This window comes from Nannobrachium achirus (assembly GCF_963921795.1).
Source record: "Nannobrachium achirus genome assembly, chromosome: 10".
NCBI classification, from domain to species: domain Eukaryota; kingdom Metazoa; phylum Chordata; class Actinopteri; order Myctophiformes; family Myctophidae; genus Nannobrachium; species Nannobrachium achirus.
This window is the reverse complement of record NC_137819.1, coordinates 33,406,434-33,424,744: the sequence shown is the minus strand read 5'-3', so window position 1 is coordinate 33,424,744 and position 18,311 is coordinate 33,406,434. Positions and strand designations below refer to the sequence as shown.

The window sequence follows — 18,311 nt, the reverse complement described above, 5'->3', positions numbered from 1 at the left end:
ATGAATGAATGAATGAATGAATGAATGAACTTTTATTTCAATACATTTAAAATAAGAAAATATTATTTTATTCAACTTGATTATCATTTTACTCAAATCAAATCAGAATATAATTGCAAGTCACTCATCATGATATTGGATTATCCACAAATTCCACACTGTTCATATTCACAATAGGCACTCTCATCAAAATGATGTATAAAATAGGTTTAAAGTTGTTTTTATGCTATTAAGCAATTTTGCTTAATATCCTCTTAATACCCGCTCAAGGACCCCTGGACTTTTGAGAACCACTGGCCCTGGTGCCAGTACACCCAGAAACACCATTGGAGGGAACCACCAACAAAAAAAATTCTTCCAAGCCAATGAATAATGTGATTTTAACTTAACAGTTTAAGAGCTGCGTTTCTCAAATGCCCTTTGACATTAACACTCTAATAAAGAGCCCAGGTTTTTTAAGCAAATAATGACCGGTGGATGATGTCAATGTGACAATTCTTCTCACCGTCTCTAATTGTCTTTAGTGCTTTGAAAATTTCAAAGCCATCACTTAAGAAAAAGTAGAAAGTGAAGAAGGTAAGAAAGTAGACAAAGGTTCAGAGATGGCCATGGAAAATTGGAAATAATAACAATAATTACACTTGACTTTTAAAGCAATTTTGGAAAATGGGTTATAAATTGCTCCATATATGCCTTCTCTCTCAGCTTTTGTACTTACTATCTTGGAAGAAAAAAAAATGTTCAAAGGGATGAGGTTTTTCTTTAAAAACACAGCATGTGTAAAGGGCCATTCACAGGTTTTTAGGCTTCGTAATCACATTGCACAGGGTAGATATGACAAATAACTTAAATATACAAATACATTACTGACTACAATTTTATAAAAGATTTTTAAAATAGCATTTGAAAATGTATTAACAATTATGCCCAGTCCAGTGCATGACAGTGGACGATTTCACTATGAATTTAAATCTCCACAATACGATTATTGTGAGAGTGTTTCTTATCATGATAAACGATGATACCGATTATCGTCCCCTCCCTACCCCAAAGTGCTTTACAATGTACATATTCACCGCGCAGGGCACCTGCCTGCTCTGTGGGAGCAGTTAGGGCTTCAATGTCTTGCTCAAGGGCCTTTTGACATGACACAAGAAGGTGCCATGGATTGAACCAGGAACCTACTGTTTGCAAGATGCCTGCTCTACCTCCTGTGCCAATGACTGACTGACTGACTGACGCCCCCTCGTGTGGGAGATCAAGTTTCTATCACTCCTCCAAGAGGGATTCCTCAATATCTCCCCAGGAGAAGTTGAGCTTATTAATCTCCTACCTGACACCAGGGTCTACGCATGTCTCAATGGAAGAGTAGGGAGACCACCTCCTCCTCCAACCACTCAGATCTACAGTACTAGTTACATTAACATCCATGTCATGTTATTCATTACATAAGTTCCGGACTGCAGTTTCTTGGTTCCATGACGAAATAAATTCATGGTTTGTTTGTTTTATATAGTCTCCCCCTTGTGTAGGCCTGTCATAATTAATACATAATCGCCTAATTCCAATTATTTTAGATAATCGCAATTATTTAGCATAATCGTCATAATCGATTCCATGTTGAAAAGGGGGGAAATAGCAGGGAAAATAGCAGATCTACAAGCTTACAACGCGTCACTTTGTGACACGTTGAAGATCAGCTATTTCCGCTATTTTCAAGAAATGTTTTTAAAGTATAAAATTATTAAATATGTCAGTAATCTTCCCTGTGAAGTTTGTGGTTATGAAGCCTAAATGGCAAACAGAAATTTTGTATTCATATGTTCCAGTCTTCAATGCCCAAAACACAATTAAATTGTTAATCGCCATTATTTGTGTGACAATTAATCGTGACAGCTCTACCCTTGTGTGGTTTACAGTACAAACCAGAACTGTACAGTAAGGCCACCATATAATGCTGCCCTTTGGCAAATTCTCTCCCTTCTGGCCTAGGGGGTAATTGTTGCTCTTGGCCTTGAATGGTGGTAATATTATTGTTTCTACACGTGCTCAGTGCTCACCCAAGTTATTGCGGAAGCGCAGCTGGTTGCGGATACTGTAGAGCAGCACATGTTTCTCATACTCCCTCTGAGAGTTTCCCAGACCCTGGAAAAAAAAGAAAAATATTAATGAGGAAATGTGATTGTGAACACATCTAAGCAGTAAGAGAGACATGGAGAGAGAAACAGAGAGACAGACAGACAGAGAGAGAGACAGAGATACAGAGAAAGAGTCAGCTCCCACTCTGAGACATATAGCTCTGTTTATACAATTCAATTCAAAGGAGCTTTATTGGTTGAGAAAACATACATTTACATTGCCAAAGCAAGTGTCAAAATAAAATAAAAATAAAAGTTGAAAATGGGGAATACAGTTGGAGGGGGTACAGCATTGTGTAAACAGAGCTATGTCGCATTGTGTCATTATACTGTATATACAGGGTATAAAGCTTTTGGAACAAACTGAAGCTTTTTCCCCCCTCAATAGGATTTCAGGGTAACATGTCATTAGGTCAAAACACCCTTTAGTCCGACCACCAAAACCTAACCTTAACTCTAAACCTAACCACAGTAAAACTATGCCTAAACCTAACCCTAACCATAACCTCAGTAACCGTGACGCAGGTGATTATCTAACCTCACCTGCCGACGCTGTTCAACCCAACGGGAGTTTGACCTATGGGGCAGTTCGCGGATTTCAGCTCTCTTTCATATTGCAAATTGTGCAGTAGGTCTAGATGTCAAATGTAGTCCTTAGGGGGGTTGTGTTCCAGTCTCTAGCCTTCTTTAATCCCAACAGTTCACACATTTTGCTGCTGTGGTCACACATTGTTGTATTTATGGCCGTTTTTGGTCATGTTGGTCATGTTTTCAAACTCATTTTGGGTGTGTGTAATCTGTGGGAAGTATGTGTCTCTGATGTCTTGGTATAGTGGCAGGTGGTTATAGAAAGTGTAGCTCTGTTTCTACCACAATTTGTGTGCAGTGGGTGCATAGTCTGTCTTCCCTTGGGAGCGAGGTTTGTCTGTGGCGGCCTCTCTATTGCAGTGGTTCTCAACCTGTGGTACTGTACATGTACCACTGGTGGTACTTGAGCCCCCCTCTGGTGGTACACAGAGGGGTCTCCCAAAAAAAGTGTAGTGAAATATTTATATTATACTACAGGAAGTTCTGGATAAGCACTTAGTTGAAAAAGGCTCTCACTGTCTGTCTCAATGTGACAACTGCAGGAGTGAAAGGGGAAAAATGACTTATTTCTATTGATTAAACAACCCACGAAGCCTTGAATTCGTGGTGATGTTTTTGTTTTTGTTGCATTCCTAAGCCAATAATTTGATGACCGGCAGAATCGGTCCTATAATTGACCGCCATCATCAAATTATCGGCTTGTGAATAGCAGAATAGGATGGGATATTATGTTGGTGCATGGAGAGACAGTATGTTCTAAGGCAGTGTTTCTCAAATGGGGGTAGGTGTACCTCTAGGTGCACGCGGGGGTACTGCAGGGGGTACAGGAGAAAATGGGGATATGTATTTTTATTTTACTGTTATGGGTAATGACAAAACATTGACAGTCTTTGTGTGAACCTGCTCATGTGTAAATTGTTGAACCAAATTACATCAATACCATGTACTTTTACAACTATTATTGAATAGAAAGCAATGATTATGTGCCAGTAAGCTGTTTTATTTTGAACATATTAGTATTGGAACTGGACTTTTGATGTCAATTTTATATGCAAAATGCTGTACTCAGGTGAAGGGGGTACTTGGCTTCGAAAAGGTTTGAGAACCATTGTTCTAAGGTGCATGGTACTTGGTGTAAAAAGGTTGAGAACCACTGCTCTATTGCAATGTATGTCTATTTCCTTTAATTTGTGTATACATTTCTTAGTTGTTGTCGTTTTTTTTGTTTTGTTTTTTTTCCTCGTGCCAATAGAGCTGCTTTGAATTGAATTGAGACAGAGGAAGAGATAGCAGGGCAAAGGGAAAGAAAGAAAGACAGAGACAGAAAGAGAGAGAGCCAGAACAGTCTAAACTCTAAATGCATCGTTTTGGCTGCAAAATATGTGTGAGTTGTCATCAACTGAGGGAAAGCCAATGGACAGAAGAACCAAGTACATCTGGATACAAATTCTGCATATTACTGTTATCTTTGTATCATTGTTTGTTATTTACTTATTTTCATTATTATTGTCATTAATGTATTGTTAGGATTAGGATGTTTATTGTTCAGTTGTGTCCAATGTTGTGTTTTTTTTGTTATATGTATGCTTTGGCAATGTAAGAAATATTTCATCATGCCAATAAAGCTTTTGAAATTGAAAAAAAAAATGAATTGACAGAGACAGAGAGAGAGGTCATTCATGACATAACAGCTCGCTGCTTTGCTGGTAGGTGGGATTTATGGAGCCATAATCAAAGCGTCATCATCATGGGGGGGCTTCCTTTACTTCACATCTGTCGCGGCGGTGGTGGTACTATCATAAATATTATGAATTATATATAACCCGCTACTCTGGCAACCATGATGAGAGATATATGCTGGCATCATCATCACCTGTCAAAATCGATGGGTCACGTGATCGAGGTGACAATAATAATAACGACGGTTATCATCATCATCATCATCATCATCATGATGGCTCCGTCCGTTGCACAGATCATGCGTGTGACCGTGCCGATTAGTGTCAATGACACATTGCACTGCAACCCCCCCACGGGGGACAGATCGATACTAGTACAGTTACAGTTACAGTATGCATCATAATAACACGACAATGACACTGACGTTACCTGTTTGACATTGGCTGGCAGTTTGTTCCACGGATAATTCTGTCTGATGTGAAATTCCACGTCCGTGTTCATATTTGCAGTGCTGATAGTATAGCCTATTCACGACGGGCTTTATAAACACTGCTCTCTCTCTCTCTGCGCCCCCCCTCAGCACCGATCGCACGCACGCACACACTCGCACACGCACGCACACACCGATCGGTGATCGAACGAATGATCGGTAAAGGTTGTTCTGCTTTCCAATAATAATACAAAAAAAGAAAAAAAAAAGGTTGCCACTTCCTTGTTGTATTTTCGAGCGATCCGTTCGTCACGCTTTTGGCCGCCGACGTCACGTCCGGGCCAGGCGTGACCACTATGGATATGAATGAATGGAGCGTTGACTGTACGTGTCTTTCTATTACCTGATTATTACTGCAGTACAGTACTACTGTACTGGACACAGTATAGGCTCATTAGGCTGCATGTAAACACATGTACATACTCCACTATTCAAAGGTTCAAAGTACTTTTTATTTTTTAATGTTAATACATTGCTGTATTAAAATCTTAGATTTATTATTACAATTATTAATATTATTATTAATATTGTTATTAATATATTTGTATTATTATATTTGTATTTGTTTTTTTTAAGAGAAAAAAAATGTAAATAGAATTTTCCCAAAAATATGAAAATAACTTTCAGGGGGAAAAAATAAAATGAAATGAGCAAATCTGCAATCTCAACAATGTTGCATGACATGTTGTGAGCTTGTAACTCGTATATTTTCACAATATTTGAAATAGGGCTTAAGACATATAGCCTACATTAGGCCCATGTGTTACGTTGCTATTCGTAGGCTATATAGATTATGTTTTGATTACTTCTTAAGTTATTACATTTTCCATATCTTTATAAATTCTTAAAAATATGTTTCAGAAAAACAAAAACAGCCGGTCTGGCTATTTTCGCTTGTCATGGGACAAGTAACATAGGTTTAATGGTTAGGTGACCTAGCTTTGAGCTCGAATCAGAGACCTGACCTCCAAAACATTCACCCTCGTCTGTGACGACGTCCCTCCTCACGCCCCAGTTTGTACACACACCACCACCAACATGCATTTAGCTGTCACTTGGTAACCAGTCAAAAAAAAGTGTAGGATTTCAGCGTGTCAGAGTGCACCATGCGCACAGTGACATGACAGCTCACTCCCATGTAGCTGCGTGTTATTCAATCTGTCCATGTCATGATGTGTCTGTCTCAGATTCCTCGCCATATGCCCCTAAACAAACATGACAATAACTCATCTCATCGCGCCTGCAGCTGCACGGTGGCTTGCTGGAGATATAAGGCTCCTTTATAGTCAGAAAATAAAGACACCATGCCTCCTGTATAGATCAGCTATTTTCCGTTGTACGACCAAGTCATTTCATCTTTGCCTATACCCTAACTTCAGCTCATACAGATCCTGTGCTACCTCTTGATTTCTTTTAATAGTGACAGTGGTTCCCCGACACAATGTGCAGTGGCGTGAGACAAGACAGTTTTTATTCATTTTAAAATTGCTTTTGAAATTACTTTTTTGATCACCTACTGTATAATAACATGCCAAAAATACGGACCCCAGGTTGAATGTGGTTAAGCATAGCAGAGGTTGATTGATTTGATTGCATACTTTATTAACAGTTAGAAAAAAAGTGGTACGATTATTTAAAAAAGTGGCTAAATGGACACAAACACAGAAAGTGCTTGTTACTGGTCCTGAGGTCAGACAAGTGAAACAAAAACAAAGCCACGCACCTTGGCATGGACAAATGACACCTCCCACACACACACACACACACACACACACGCACGCACGCGCGCACACACACACACACAAACAATCACCACCTCGAGACAAACCATCCACAGCTGTTGCTCTTGCTCAGGTTCACCCATCAGCACCACACTATATTTACCTGCTTCCTCGCTTACACCTGATTTATACTCAGTCGCGCCCCGTGCAGCGCACCAGAAATAGCCGATCAACGCGCTGTGAGCTTGTAGATCAGCTATTTCGGGGTGCGTAACACAGACGAGGAGAGAAGAGTAGGATGATGATGGGAGCACTCGTGTGGTGGGGGCCGGGACATTTGCACGTGGGGGGGATAAAGGGGGTCACTGCCCCCCACGGGGGGACATTTCATTAGACACCCAGTTCTCCGTGTGGGGGGCACCAGCAGTGCTGGGGCGGGACCCCCCGTGATGACTGTGCCCTCCCCAGCCTCTCGTAAACACACGCAACTGTAGTCTCCAGTGAAGCGGGCTGATGAGCCACTAAGCCCGGTGGCACGGTACCAAGCGGCCCTGCTGTGTCACATGAGAGCAGCCTGGCCGGAGACACGGTGGCCTGCGATAGGCTACTATTAGCAGCAGGAATGTACACAGTGGCCCTCATGGCAAACTCCCACAGCCCCTAGCAGGAGAGTCCTCCTCTGTTTCTCACTGTGTGACCACTCTACTCTGTCTCTATCCTACTTGTCTGTATACCACATCATATTTAAGCTACTCTTTTCTCTATTGTGGCTGACATTTCTCCCAGACTCAAGACGTATCACGGATGTATTGATTTGCATAGTACAGGAGGTAAGGATGTTTTAAATACTTTGATGAACAAACCACACTATACCAGATTTTTGTAATCTACCGGTAGATGGTTTGTCAGAATTGTTCCTTGATTTATTGAGACGCAGAATACTCCTTAAAACACACTTAGCTTAGGTTACAACTCATAACACAGACCTTGGCTGTATTTTGATTGTCTTAAGTACCAGCTCTTATGCCTTAACTTAAAGGCCTGTCCATACTGTCTCCGACCACCAAACTTTTCGTTGGAGAGTTCCGACTTTCCGACGTGCAGCTTTCCAAAGTCTAATTCGGGGTGATGCTTTTCAGAAGATGCGGGTGACGACATTTTGTAGTTGAACCGGAACTTTCAGAAGAAAGGTTTGGTGGTCGGAGACAGTATGGACAGGCCTTTAAGTTAAGGCATAAGAGCTGGTACTTAAGACAATCAAAATAGAGCCCTCTCAGAGAGTGTTCGCTTTTGTTATAACTACAACAACTACTGTTTGTCACAGCCAGGGTTAGCTATACTGGGTAAGGATAACAAGTTAGAGCTGTATGTTGCAACTTTATCTTTGGAAATTCATTTATACGAGAGTCATACAGTAGATGAGACTTCAGATTCACATCACAGGTAGAGGGGCTGTAGCCTACAAGTTCCCAACATTTGCAGTTTCAAGAAAGGTGAAGAATAGAGAAAGAGAGAAACATGGGAAAGTTGGATAGGCCTATGATGTCAAATATTCTAATATAATATGAGCAATGTCTAATGGTGCAGAAAGGCTTCTACTACAAGTGGGGAAACACTGCAGCAGACAGAATAGCAGCAGAATAGTCTCTTCTGCAGGTGAGACATCACTTGTCAACGTACATATAAGAGCCTTGATATGAACACAGGATGATTTAATCAAATGAACATAAAGAAACAACCCATAAAAGTAGTCTAACCCTTCGGTAGACTCTTTTAGATTCAACTTATCCAGTTTTCATGATGATGTTTGATTCGACATTAATTCACCACTTATCCACCCGAGTTAAATTGACCGGAGTCCTCCAGTGGTCTATTACGAGGCCTTTTCCCTGCAACACCAAATATTAGTTTAATTTAACGATCAATCAATCGATTGTGTTCCACCTCGGACTAATGGTAGCATACTTTACGCTCTTGTTTATCAGTATCACTTTTTGATTATATTAATGTTACATTTTCGTAGAGCCTTGTCAATCATTCAGGGGCCCAACTTGCGATACTCTCGTGGCCAGAACCAGTGCTCTACGCCTAGCATTTTTCCCTGGCAACTGAAGTGACCGGGTTTGGCCCCTGTGATCAATACAATGCTGGGGTCTATTTCAGCCCCAGTTAAACGGTGTGGGGAATACTGTCAGCTGTATGGTGTCACTCACTCGCACCCATCAGGGCATCACAAAATGATTATCCATCCAAATATATACCAGGCAGTGTGTGTGTGTGTGTGTGTGTGTGTGTGTGTGTGTGTGTGTGTGTGTGTGTGTGTGTGTGTGTGTGTGTGTGTGTGTGTGTGTGTGTGTGTGTGTGTGTGCGTGCGTGCGTGCGTGCGCGCGTGCGCGTGCAGGGGCGTGAAAAATCATTAGCTGTCCTGTGGTGATTAGAAGACTCAGTGATGATAATAGCCCCTGGAAATTACCCCTCTACTAAACGCCAGGATTGTCAATGGCGACACCCATCATTTGAGGGAGAGAGAGAGAAAGAGAGCAAATGAGACGAAGGGACGAGAGAAAGAAAAGTATAATGAGAGAGCGTGGGTGAGAGGGAGGGAGAGAGACTCTTGATTCTTGAGAAATGGCTGTCTTGTGACATAACCAATGAAACGGCAGATCAGAGAGAAGCGGATTGCATGGAGATAATTTAGGGAAAGGGGATAAAAATAGAACAGCTGGCAGTGGGTGATCATAACATCAATGGCAGCTGTCCTGCAGGATGTGTCAGAGTTAAAGAGAGACGGCTAAAAGGTTTACTCTGGAATCCATACTGACCGGAAGGATCTGCACAGGGGCGGGGAAGAGTGGGACTGAGTTACTAGGGCCCAAGGTGGACGGGCCTTAATTATTTTATACTTTAGCTATTGAAAAATAGCAGATATACAAGCTCACAGTGCGCTGCGAGCTTGTAGATCTGCTATTTTTGAAAAGTCGTGAAAATGTGTGCAAATCTTTGAATATATGTATTTTTTTTATGTATTTTTGTAACTCAAATTTTCTTCTGGGGGGTCCCTGGAACTACATATTTTGAGATGGGGGTCTGCGGCCAAATACATATCATTTTGGGGGTCCTTCACATGAAAAAGTTTGAGCACCACTGACATAGAAACATCGGGTTTTCAAAAAACCTTAGAAGGATTTGAAATAGAGACCTTTCACGATTTGTCCAAAAGTAGCAGATTTACAAGCTCGCCACGCTGCGAGCTTGTATCTGCTATTTTTCAATAGTTAAAGCACAAAATAATGTGTAATAATGAATGCGTTCCCAGTCTAAATGGGTTAAACCCATACCCCTCCCCCTATGAAGAACATTCATGGGGGGCCCGCAGTGACTTGTACCCAGGGCCCAGAATTTGGTGCGACACTCCTGACAGGAAAGATCTGCATCCATAATGTGATGGTAAAAGTCAAGACTCAGAACATTTACCTTACTTACTGCTGAGATGATCGGGTCATTAGCTGTGCCATGAAGTGATGCAAAACTACTGTAATAGTGAGTCTGTCTGTATGAATATTATGTTACGCTGTCAGCCAATGTGTCCATCAGAGGGTGCTAAAGCGGCCTCTAATTTGTCTTGTTCACCAGAGGTTATACAGGAATAATAATCTTTTAAAGGATCCTATAGTGGTCTGGCATGTGTAGCCCAGAGTCGTCTAATCAGAGAGTCCTGCCATTGCAGGGTCAGAAACAGCGCTGGTCACGTGGTTCATTGTGACTTTACCCCTCATAGACTTCAATGCATTCTGTAAACCTTCAATTCGCGGTGTGCCACTATACGCCAATAGATGTGTGCGTTGAAGACCCTCCCCGATGAAGTGAACGGGAGTGACGAGACTCTCCGCATGCAGAAGGCTCTGGTGTAGCCCATTGACTGACTCGTGGTACTCTTGATATTGCTGCTGACCAGTTTTGAAAGCATAGCATAGTTGCTTGTTGATTTCCAAGGAATATTTTGGAATCAATTAATTTCAGTGGCATATAGTACAGCAGGTATAGTTGCGACCGTAGGTCGCTACTTACTGTAGAAACCACCACAAAGTGTAACTCCCTCCGTCTGTCTGTCACACCTCACACGTCACACTCTTGCCCTGCTCATATCTCCGCAATTGTTGCCCCGATCCATGCCAAATTTTGCACACACACTCCTTACCTGCCAACCTACAACCTCCAAGGACCCCCGGAGCTCCAGGGACCCCCAGGTCCCTGGGGGACCCCCAGATGTAAAAAATGACCAAATGTGCTAAACTGACCAAATGACCACCCCAACGGGGCTGCTCACGGGGAATTCCCGGGGACCACCGACTCCTGGTGCTCCAGAACGGATGCAAAAGTGGTGGCGCCCCCAGTGGAGGACCCCCTACACTGCAGCTCACATAAAATGCCGTAACTCCGGCTAGGAGCGACCGGGACAGCCGGGGCCGGTACCTATTCGTCCGCCTTGCCGGCGCGGAGACCCCACCCCTCATTTCTCACATGGCCCTCTTCTAGCGCCACCATGAGGCCGATTCTTGCAAAACACATTTTTGGACACTGCTCCTACAATTTTTGCCCTAAAATCACGCAAATCGGTACACAGTATGTCTACACTCATCCCATCAACATGAATCTCTCCCATATAGCGCCACCTCCAGGCCGATTTTTAAAAACACATTTTTGGACACTGCTCCTACAGATTTTGCCCTCAAATCACGAAAATCACTACACAGTATGTCTACACTCATGTCATCAACATGGATCAGGAAGATTTTGGCAAAACACATTTTTGCCCTATTTGTGGAGATAAGTGACCTACGGTCGCTTATCTCCCGATTAGGGAGTCTTACTGGTTGCGACCGTAGGTCGCATTTACTACCAAAACCTCCACAGGCTGTCCGTGAGTGAGTCAGTCCGTCACACGTCACACTCTTGCCCTGCTCATATCTCCGCAACCGTTGCCCCGATCCATGCCAAATTTTGCACACACACTCCTTACCTGCCAACCTACAACCTCCAAGGACCCCCGGAGCTCCAGGGACCCCCAGGTCCCTGGGGGACCCCCAGATGTAAAAAATGACCAAATGTGCTAAACTGACCAAATGACCACCCCAACGGGGCTGCTCACGGGGAATTCCCGGGGACCACCGACTCCTGGTGCTCCAGAACGGATGCAAAAGTGGTGGCGCCCCCAGTGGAGGACCCCCTACACTGCAGCTCACATAAAATGCCGTAACTCCGGCTAGGAGCGACCGGGACAGCCGGGGCCGGTACCTATTCGTCCGCCTTGGCGGCGCGGAGACCCCACCCCTCATTTCTCACATGCCCCTCTTCTAGCGCCACCATGAGGCCGATTCTTGCAAAACACATTTTTGGACACTGCTCCTAAAAGTTTTGCCCTAAAATCACGCAAATCGGTACACAGTATGTCTACACTCATCCCATCAACATGAATCTCTCCCATATAGCGCCACCTCCAGGCCGATTTTGAAAAACACATTTTTGGACACTGCTCCTACAGATTTTGCCCTAAAATCACGAAAATCACTACACAGTATGTCGACACTCATCTCATCAACATGGATCAGGAAGATTTTGGAAAAACAAATTTTTGCCCTATTTGTGGAGATAAGTGACCTACGGTCGCTTATCTCCCGATTAGGGAGTCTTACTGGTAGTATGGTAAAGACTATAGAGTTTACAGGAGCCTCTCGAAAGAGTTCCTTTAATTTTTAATTTGTGAACCCGGTGTAACATTTTCATTAGAACCAGTCCAAGCAGCCTCCTGAAGGCTCATTTATACTCCAAGGTGAGGTGAGTAGCTCACCTTTTTAGGTGATTTGCTACTCACCTTTTTAGGGAGATGTGTGACTGTCAGTAAAACAACTAGAGAGATGTGTCAGGGTGAGAGGTGAGTTGCTACTCACTGGAGTGAGCTCAGCTGCCACTCATACTCTAAAACTGGAGTTTGAAGGAGCCTTTAGTGAATCTGTCTCTCTGTTCTTCTGTCCCCCCTCCAGAATGGCCTGGAGACTTCATCAAGTGTTCCCATTCAAAGACCCGGAGCTTCCCTCCCACCTGCTCGCCCAGCTCAACATCCTCCGCCAGGAGCGCATCATGACGGACGTGCTGCTCTGCACCGAGCACCGGGAGATCCCCTGCCACCGCAACGTCCTGGTGTCCAGCAGCCCTTACTTCCGCGCCATGTTCTGCAGCAACTTCCTGGAGAGCAGCCAGGCCCGCGTGGACCTGAAGGGAATCGCGCCCGATGTTCTCAGCGGCGTGGTGGACTACATCTACACCGGCGCCATCACCATCTCCATGGAGATTGTGCTTCCACTCATGCAGGCGGCGTCCATGCTCCACTACGGCCGTCTCTTCGAGGCGTGCTCTGCGTTTCTCCAGGAGCAGCTCAGTCCGGATAACTGTCTAAGCATGATAAGACTTTCGGAGATCCTTCACTGCGAGAGTTTGAAGGAGAGGGCCAAAGAGATGGCCGTGAGGTGTTTCTCTGACGTGGCCGCCACAGAGGACTTCTGTGAGCTGTCTCTTCCTGAGCTCATGTGTTACCTGGAGGACGATCGGCTCTGTGCGGAGGAAGAGCAGGTGTTTGAGACCCTGTTAGCGTGGATCCACCATGACCCTTTCTCGCGACGCGGAGCAATACACGACCTCTTCAAGAAAGTCCGCCTTCGTTACATCCACCCAACGTACCTATTCCAATTCATTGCCAATGACCCACTGGTGCAGTCTTCTACTCTTTGCACCGAAATCATCGAGTCGGTGCGCCGCCTCATGCTCTCCGTCAGCACAAAGTGTAGTCGGGAGCTCAAGCCACTTTGGACCACGCCGCGACGCTACACCTGCAGAGAAACACTGGTGGTGGTCGGAGGGCGCAAAAACAATGAGCAGACTTCACGGGAGGCCTTGCTCTACGACGAGAGGACTCATCGCTGGCAGTGGTTGGCCAAGCTACCGCTGCGCCTCTACAAAGCTGCGTATGTGTGCATTCATAGCATCCTCTATGTGGTGGGCGGGCTGCGTCTCTGTATGGTATCAGGCGACAGCTCTGTGAGCGCTACAGTTTACACACTTTCCCTGAAGACCAACCAGTGGCGAACGGCTGAGCCGATGTTGGATCCACGATACGCCCACCAGAGTGTGTCCTACCAGCACTTCATTTTTGTCCTGGGAGGCATTGGAGTGGACAAGCAGATCTCCAGCTCGGTGGAGAGGTACAACAGTATGTTCAACCAATGGGAGGCCATGGCGCCCTTGCCCACGCCGGTGCTGCATCCGGCGGTCGCAGCCAGTGATCAGAGGATCTATGTTTTCGGTGGAGAGGACGCCATGCAGAATCCTGTGAGGCTGATTCAGGTATAGGGAAGACTTTATAATGAAAGATGAATTTGGAACGTTACTAAAAAGCAACAATATAGTTCTTTTTCAGCATCCCAACTTAACAGGCAAGCACTCGCTAGTGAACTAACCACACCTGTCGTGGCTGTCTGGAAATCGGAAGATTACCAGTTTGATCCCCGCCTTCTTCTTGAGGCAGACACTTAACCCTTATAGGAGTAGTTCACCCCCAAAATGACTTTTTTTCTATTGATTAGTCACACCATGGAGACTTGAGTTCAATCATATATTTTTTTTTTTGAATTTGTCGCATTCCTAAGACAAAAAATGTATTATAGTAAATTTACCCCCATTGATTCTGGATGGAGACCCAAATGCATGGGCCTGGATGGAGACCCAAAATACAAGGCCCTGGATGGAGACCCAAATGCATTTGTGTGAGAATCAATCGTGATGTTTACTTGACACTTGACCCTAAATTTACCCCATTGATTCTGACCCAAATGCATTTGGTTCCCCACCCAGGGCCTTATTTGGGTCCCCATCCAGGCCCATGCATTTGGGTCCCCATCCATAATCAATGGGGGTAAATTTACTATAATCATCTTTTTTGTAGGAATGCAACGAATACAAAAAAATATTATTGAACTCAAGTCTCCATGGTGTGACTAATCAATAGAAAAAAAGTCATTTTGGGGGTGAACTACTCCTTTAAGTGTGTGTGTGTGTGTGTGTGTGTGTGTGTGTGTGTGTGTGTGTGTGTGTGTGTGTGTGTGTGTGTGTGTGTGTGTGTGTGTGTGTTTATTTATTATTATGAATACTAATACAAGCATGTATGCAATGTATATATAGCTTTTCTAGATACCCAAAGACACCCCAATATAGTTCAAATTAAAAGGTGAAAATGAGAAAAGTCTGTCTGTCTGTCTGTCTGTCTGTCTGTCTGTCTGTCTGTCTGTCTGTCTGTCTGTCTGTCTGTGTTTCTTTTTTTTAGCAAGCCACACACGGAGTATGAATTAGCTTTATTGACCCGTGTGCTGTGCCAACAGGTGTATCACATCTCTCGTAACCTGTGGTCCAGACTGGAGACCAGGACAGTGAAGAATGTCTGTGCTCCAGCTGCCGTCATTGAAGATAAGATCTACATCGTGGGAGGTGAGTGCAGGCAACTGTGTACAGTCTGCTCATTCATCTATGAAAAGTAATTAAGTAATACAGTAATTTTGCCACAGCTGTCACAAGAAAATGTCCATGAAAGGAAAACTGTTTAAGCTACATGGCAGATGTCCCTCACGACATCACTACATAACTCACCTGGTCTCACATACTTGAAACTTACCTTCATAACCTTCACAAGTTAAAATCTCTAGAATGTTTACAAATGACTGCAGAATGTAATTGTTCAAATGGATATAAGCTTTTTCTAAGATGTTCTCGATGCATGTTTGTTTATCTCCAGGGTACACCAGGCGAATGATCGCTTACGACACCAAGGCCAACAAGTTTGTGAAGTGTGAGAACCTGAGAGAGCGCAGGATGCATCACAGCGCCACGGTGATCAACAACAAGCTCTACGTGACCGGAGGACGCATCCTCAACGGACACGATGTCATCGAGGACTCTGACTGCTTCGAGTGTTACGACCCCAAGACAGACACGTGGACATCCAAGGGCTCTCTGCCCTACAAGTTATTTGACCACGGCTCCCTGCCACTAGTTTGTGTTTCCAACAGGCCCAATCCTCCCTGACCCCACCACCGCCACCACCGCCGCCAGCCCGCCCACCCACTTTGGGTGGTCTTGCTGCATGCTATAACCTTTCCCACGAGACGTCATTGGGCCTGTCTCCAGCTCAGGATGGGACCCCCATCTAGGTCGGCCTATCTCCCACAATGTAGCAGTATGCTGTATGCTAGGCTGAGTTGCATCTGTGGTATTCAAAATCAAAGGAGACCTCAGCTGGCAAGCAGTGGGTGTCATAACTGTGGCATTTGAGAGGAAGTTGAACTGAGGATCCCTGAAGTAATGAGAGGCAGACTTTACTGTACACAACAAGCAGCTGTTCAGACACAGGGACATTCTGATGTCTGCAGTCTCTTTATGCTTACCATGAATAGTCACTAACAGTTTATTTATTTCTTACAAGGTATTTTCCTGTATATCTGCATAAAAATCGGATACTACACAGTACACAGTACACAGTACACGTTGAAAGTTTGTGTGCAGGTTAACTGTGATCGTGATGTGGTGGTGTAGACATGTGATCTTCAGGAATGTAACAAGGCACTTGAAATCAATCACAGGAGAAATCACATTCCTGCCTAGCCTGCTCATCTGTCACAGTTCTCTCGAGACAAAAGGCCCATATGCTACAGAGCTAGCAGAGAGATTGGTGAAGAGACTTCAACCACATTTGCAGAAATGCTGTTGGAGAGACTCATTTTGCTTGAATTAAACAATCTGGTGAAGCGCTACTATAGCCTAATATAGTTTAAAAAATCAAACCTTGGTTCGAAGTGGAGCCGTGAAATTGAGCACTTCCAGATCTATGTTTTTGATTCTATGTGTTCCCCCCTGTGTGTGTGTTGTGCGTGTGTGTGCCTGGCCTGAAAACAGCGCCCCTCCCTAAACATGTGTGGTCATAAAAGGTACTGTTCGAACTCAACGGGACAGTTCTCACTGGTGAGACAGGACACACATTGCCACTCAGAGGGAGACCATGGGCTCCGCCCACGGCTCCAAAAATATAATGATTTTTGCTTTGATTCATGACTTGGGTCAGGGAGTTATTGCTTTAGCACCATGGTTTAGAATATCTGCATTCAACATTTGCATTTTCCATTTTATATTCTGTGGTGTTTGACTTAAAACATATGGGCTGCTGAAGACTGCAGTGGGGTTTACAGTTTGGTCCAAAATGGTGTAGACAGAAATGTATTTCGATTCGGGGAAGGGATTACTTCTGCCAAGGAGTTTATGCAATGCATCTCTCTGTTTGTTCATCTTGGTCTGTGACCAACTGATACCTTGAAAACATTTGCAGGGTTAATTCACGTTCCCAAGTGGAAGAAACATGTCGATTCTGGTTACCACGTGACCTTTCCTCTATAGTGTCATCATCAGGTCAAATTTAATGATTTCAAATGAGTATATTATCTCAAAAGGGGATGGCTGGATTGCCTTGGAATTTTCTTATTCCAAAGAGGAAGAAATCTATATGAGGTCATGACCTTTGCTCTAGCATCTGACTAAACATAACAAATAACAATCTCCCATCGTCGTACAGGCACTAATTGCACAATCAAAACCACAAGCAACTTGGGGAGTGCTTTAGGTCCTGGCACGGGTCCACGGTGCATGCGCTACTGAGTGCTTTCTTTGTTTGCAATAAAACAAAACTAAAAACACCTACCAGGATAGGTGCACTGTCTTCACTTACAGAAATCTTTATTGCATTTCGGTCACCTGACCTTCATTGGGTATCTTAATCCAGATTCCTGTCTTGTTTGCAATGATAGTACTGCAGCTTTACGACAAGTTTTTATCGTCAATGATTGTTTCAAGTCAATCAATTCTTCTTATTTTCACAGTGTTTTATGTTAGCCTCCATTAGCCTTTAATTTTACCCTGTGTTGTTTTTGGGAAACAAAAACTGCTTCAAGAGATGTTAGTATATTGCCGTGGTGACTCACTTATCCTGCGGGGAGGTCTCTGGGTGTGTGATGATCATGTGCTGTCTGCTGCTTCTGACAAGCTTCAGAAGACATGTGTCGAATGCTGACACCCAACAGCGAGACGAGAGACGACCGAAATGTTTATAGATATGTCAAATGACTCCAATTAAGCACATGAGAAAATGCTTCAAGAAAAAAACGCACTGACTGACACATTCCAAAATGCATCAACAACAGCCCTTCTGTAATAAAGTGCCCAAACTGTCACAATAGGTGTTGGATAGCGGTCACTGACATTATGGAAATAATATATTGTTTCTCACATGATGGAGGCTGCACTAAAGATGATTTATCCACTTGTAAACACTAAAGGTCTTTGCACACTGCTGCGTTTTTCGGGCCGAATATCAGAGTGAATTTCGGAGTGCGTGAATACAAAAATCAACCTCACATTATGTCAATCACGTTTGAACACTGCCGCCGGTTTCGTATTTATTTTCGGACCAGGGTTGACTTTTTCAGATTTTCGCAGCTGTTGCACTGAGTCCCTTGCTCTCTCTCTCTTTCTTCTCTCTCTCCCTGGCTTTTGGATTTCGGATTTCCAAAACGCAACGAAAACACGCAGTGCAGTGTGCAACAT

The 18,311-nt window shown here is 44.0% G+C and overlaps 2 protein-coding genes across 6 annotated transcripts in view; one reads left to right on the top strand and one right to left on the bottom strand.

Moving 5' to 3' along the window:
* The window catches only part of fam91a1 (family with sequence similarity 91 member A1), an 89,313-nt gene extending 84,180 nt beyond the window's left edge, over positions 1–5,133 (bottom strand). For all 5 annotated transcript variants that reach the window (XM_080734916.1, XM_080734914.1, XM_080734917.1 and 2 more), the window contains exons 1-2: positions 4,836–5,133; positions 2,061–2,145 (exon numbers count right to left, since the gene is read on the bottom strand). In XM_080734916.1, the coding sequence (XP_080591042.1) occupies positions 2,061–2,145; positions 4,836–4,907 (157 nt within the window). In that variant the 5' untranslated portion in view covers positions 4,908–5,133. The remainder of the gene's footprint in view (positions 1–2,060; positions 2,146–4,835) is intronic.
* Positions 5,134–12,532: 7,399 nt separating this feature from the next.
* klhl38a (kelch-like family member 38a) lies at positions 12,533–15,746 on the top strand (the record flags this gene model as incomplete). Its single annotated transcript, XM_080735399.1, has 4 exons — positions 12,533–12,549; positions 12,659–14,015; positions 15,047–15,152; positions 15,457–15,746. The coding sequence occupies 4 exons, from the start codon at positions 12,533–12,535 to the stop codon at positions 15,744–15,746; spliced, it is 1,770 nt and encodes a 589-aa protein (XP_080591525.1).
* Between the last annotated feature and the right edge of the window lie 2,565 nt (positions 15,747–18,311).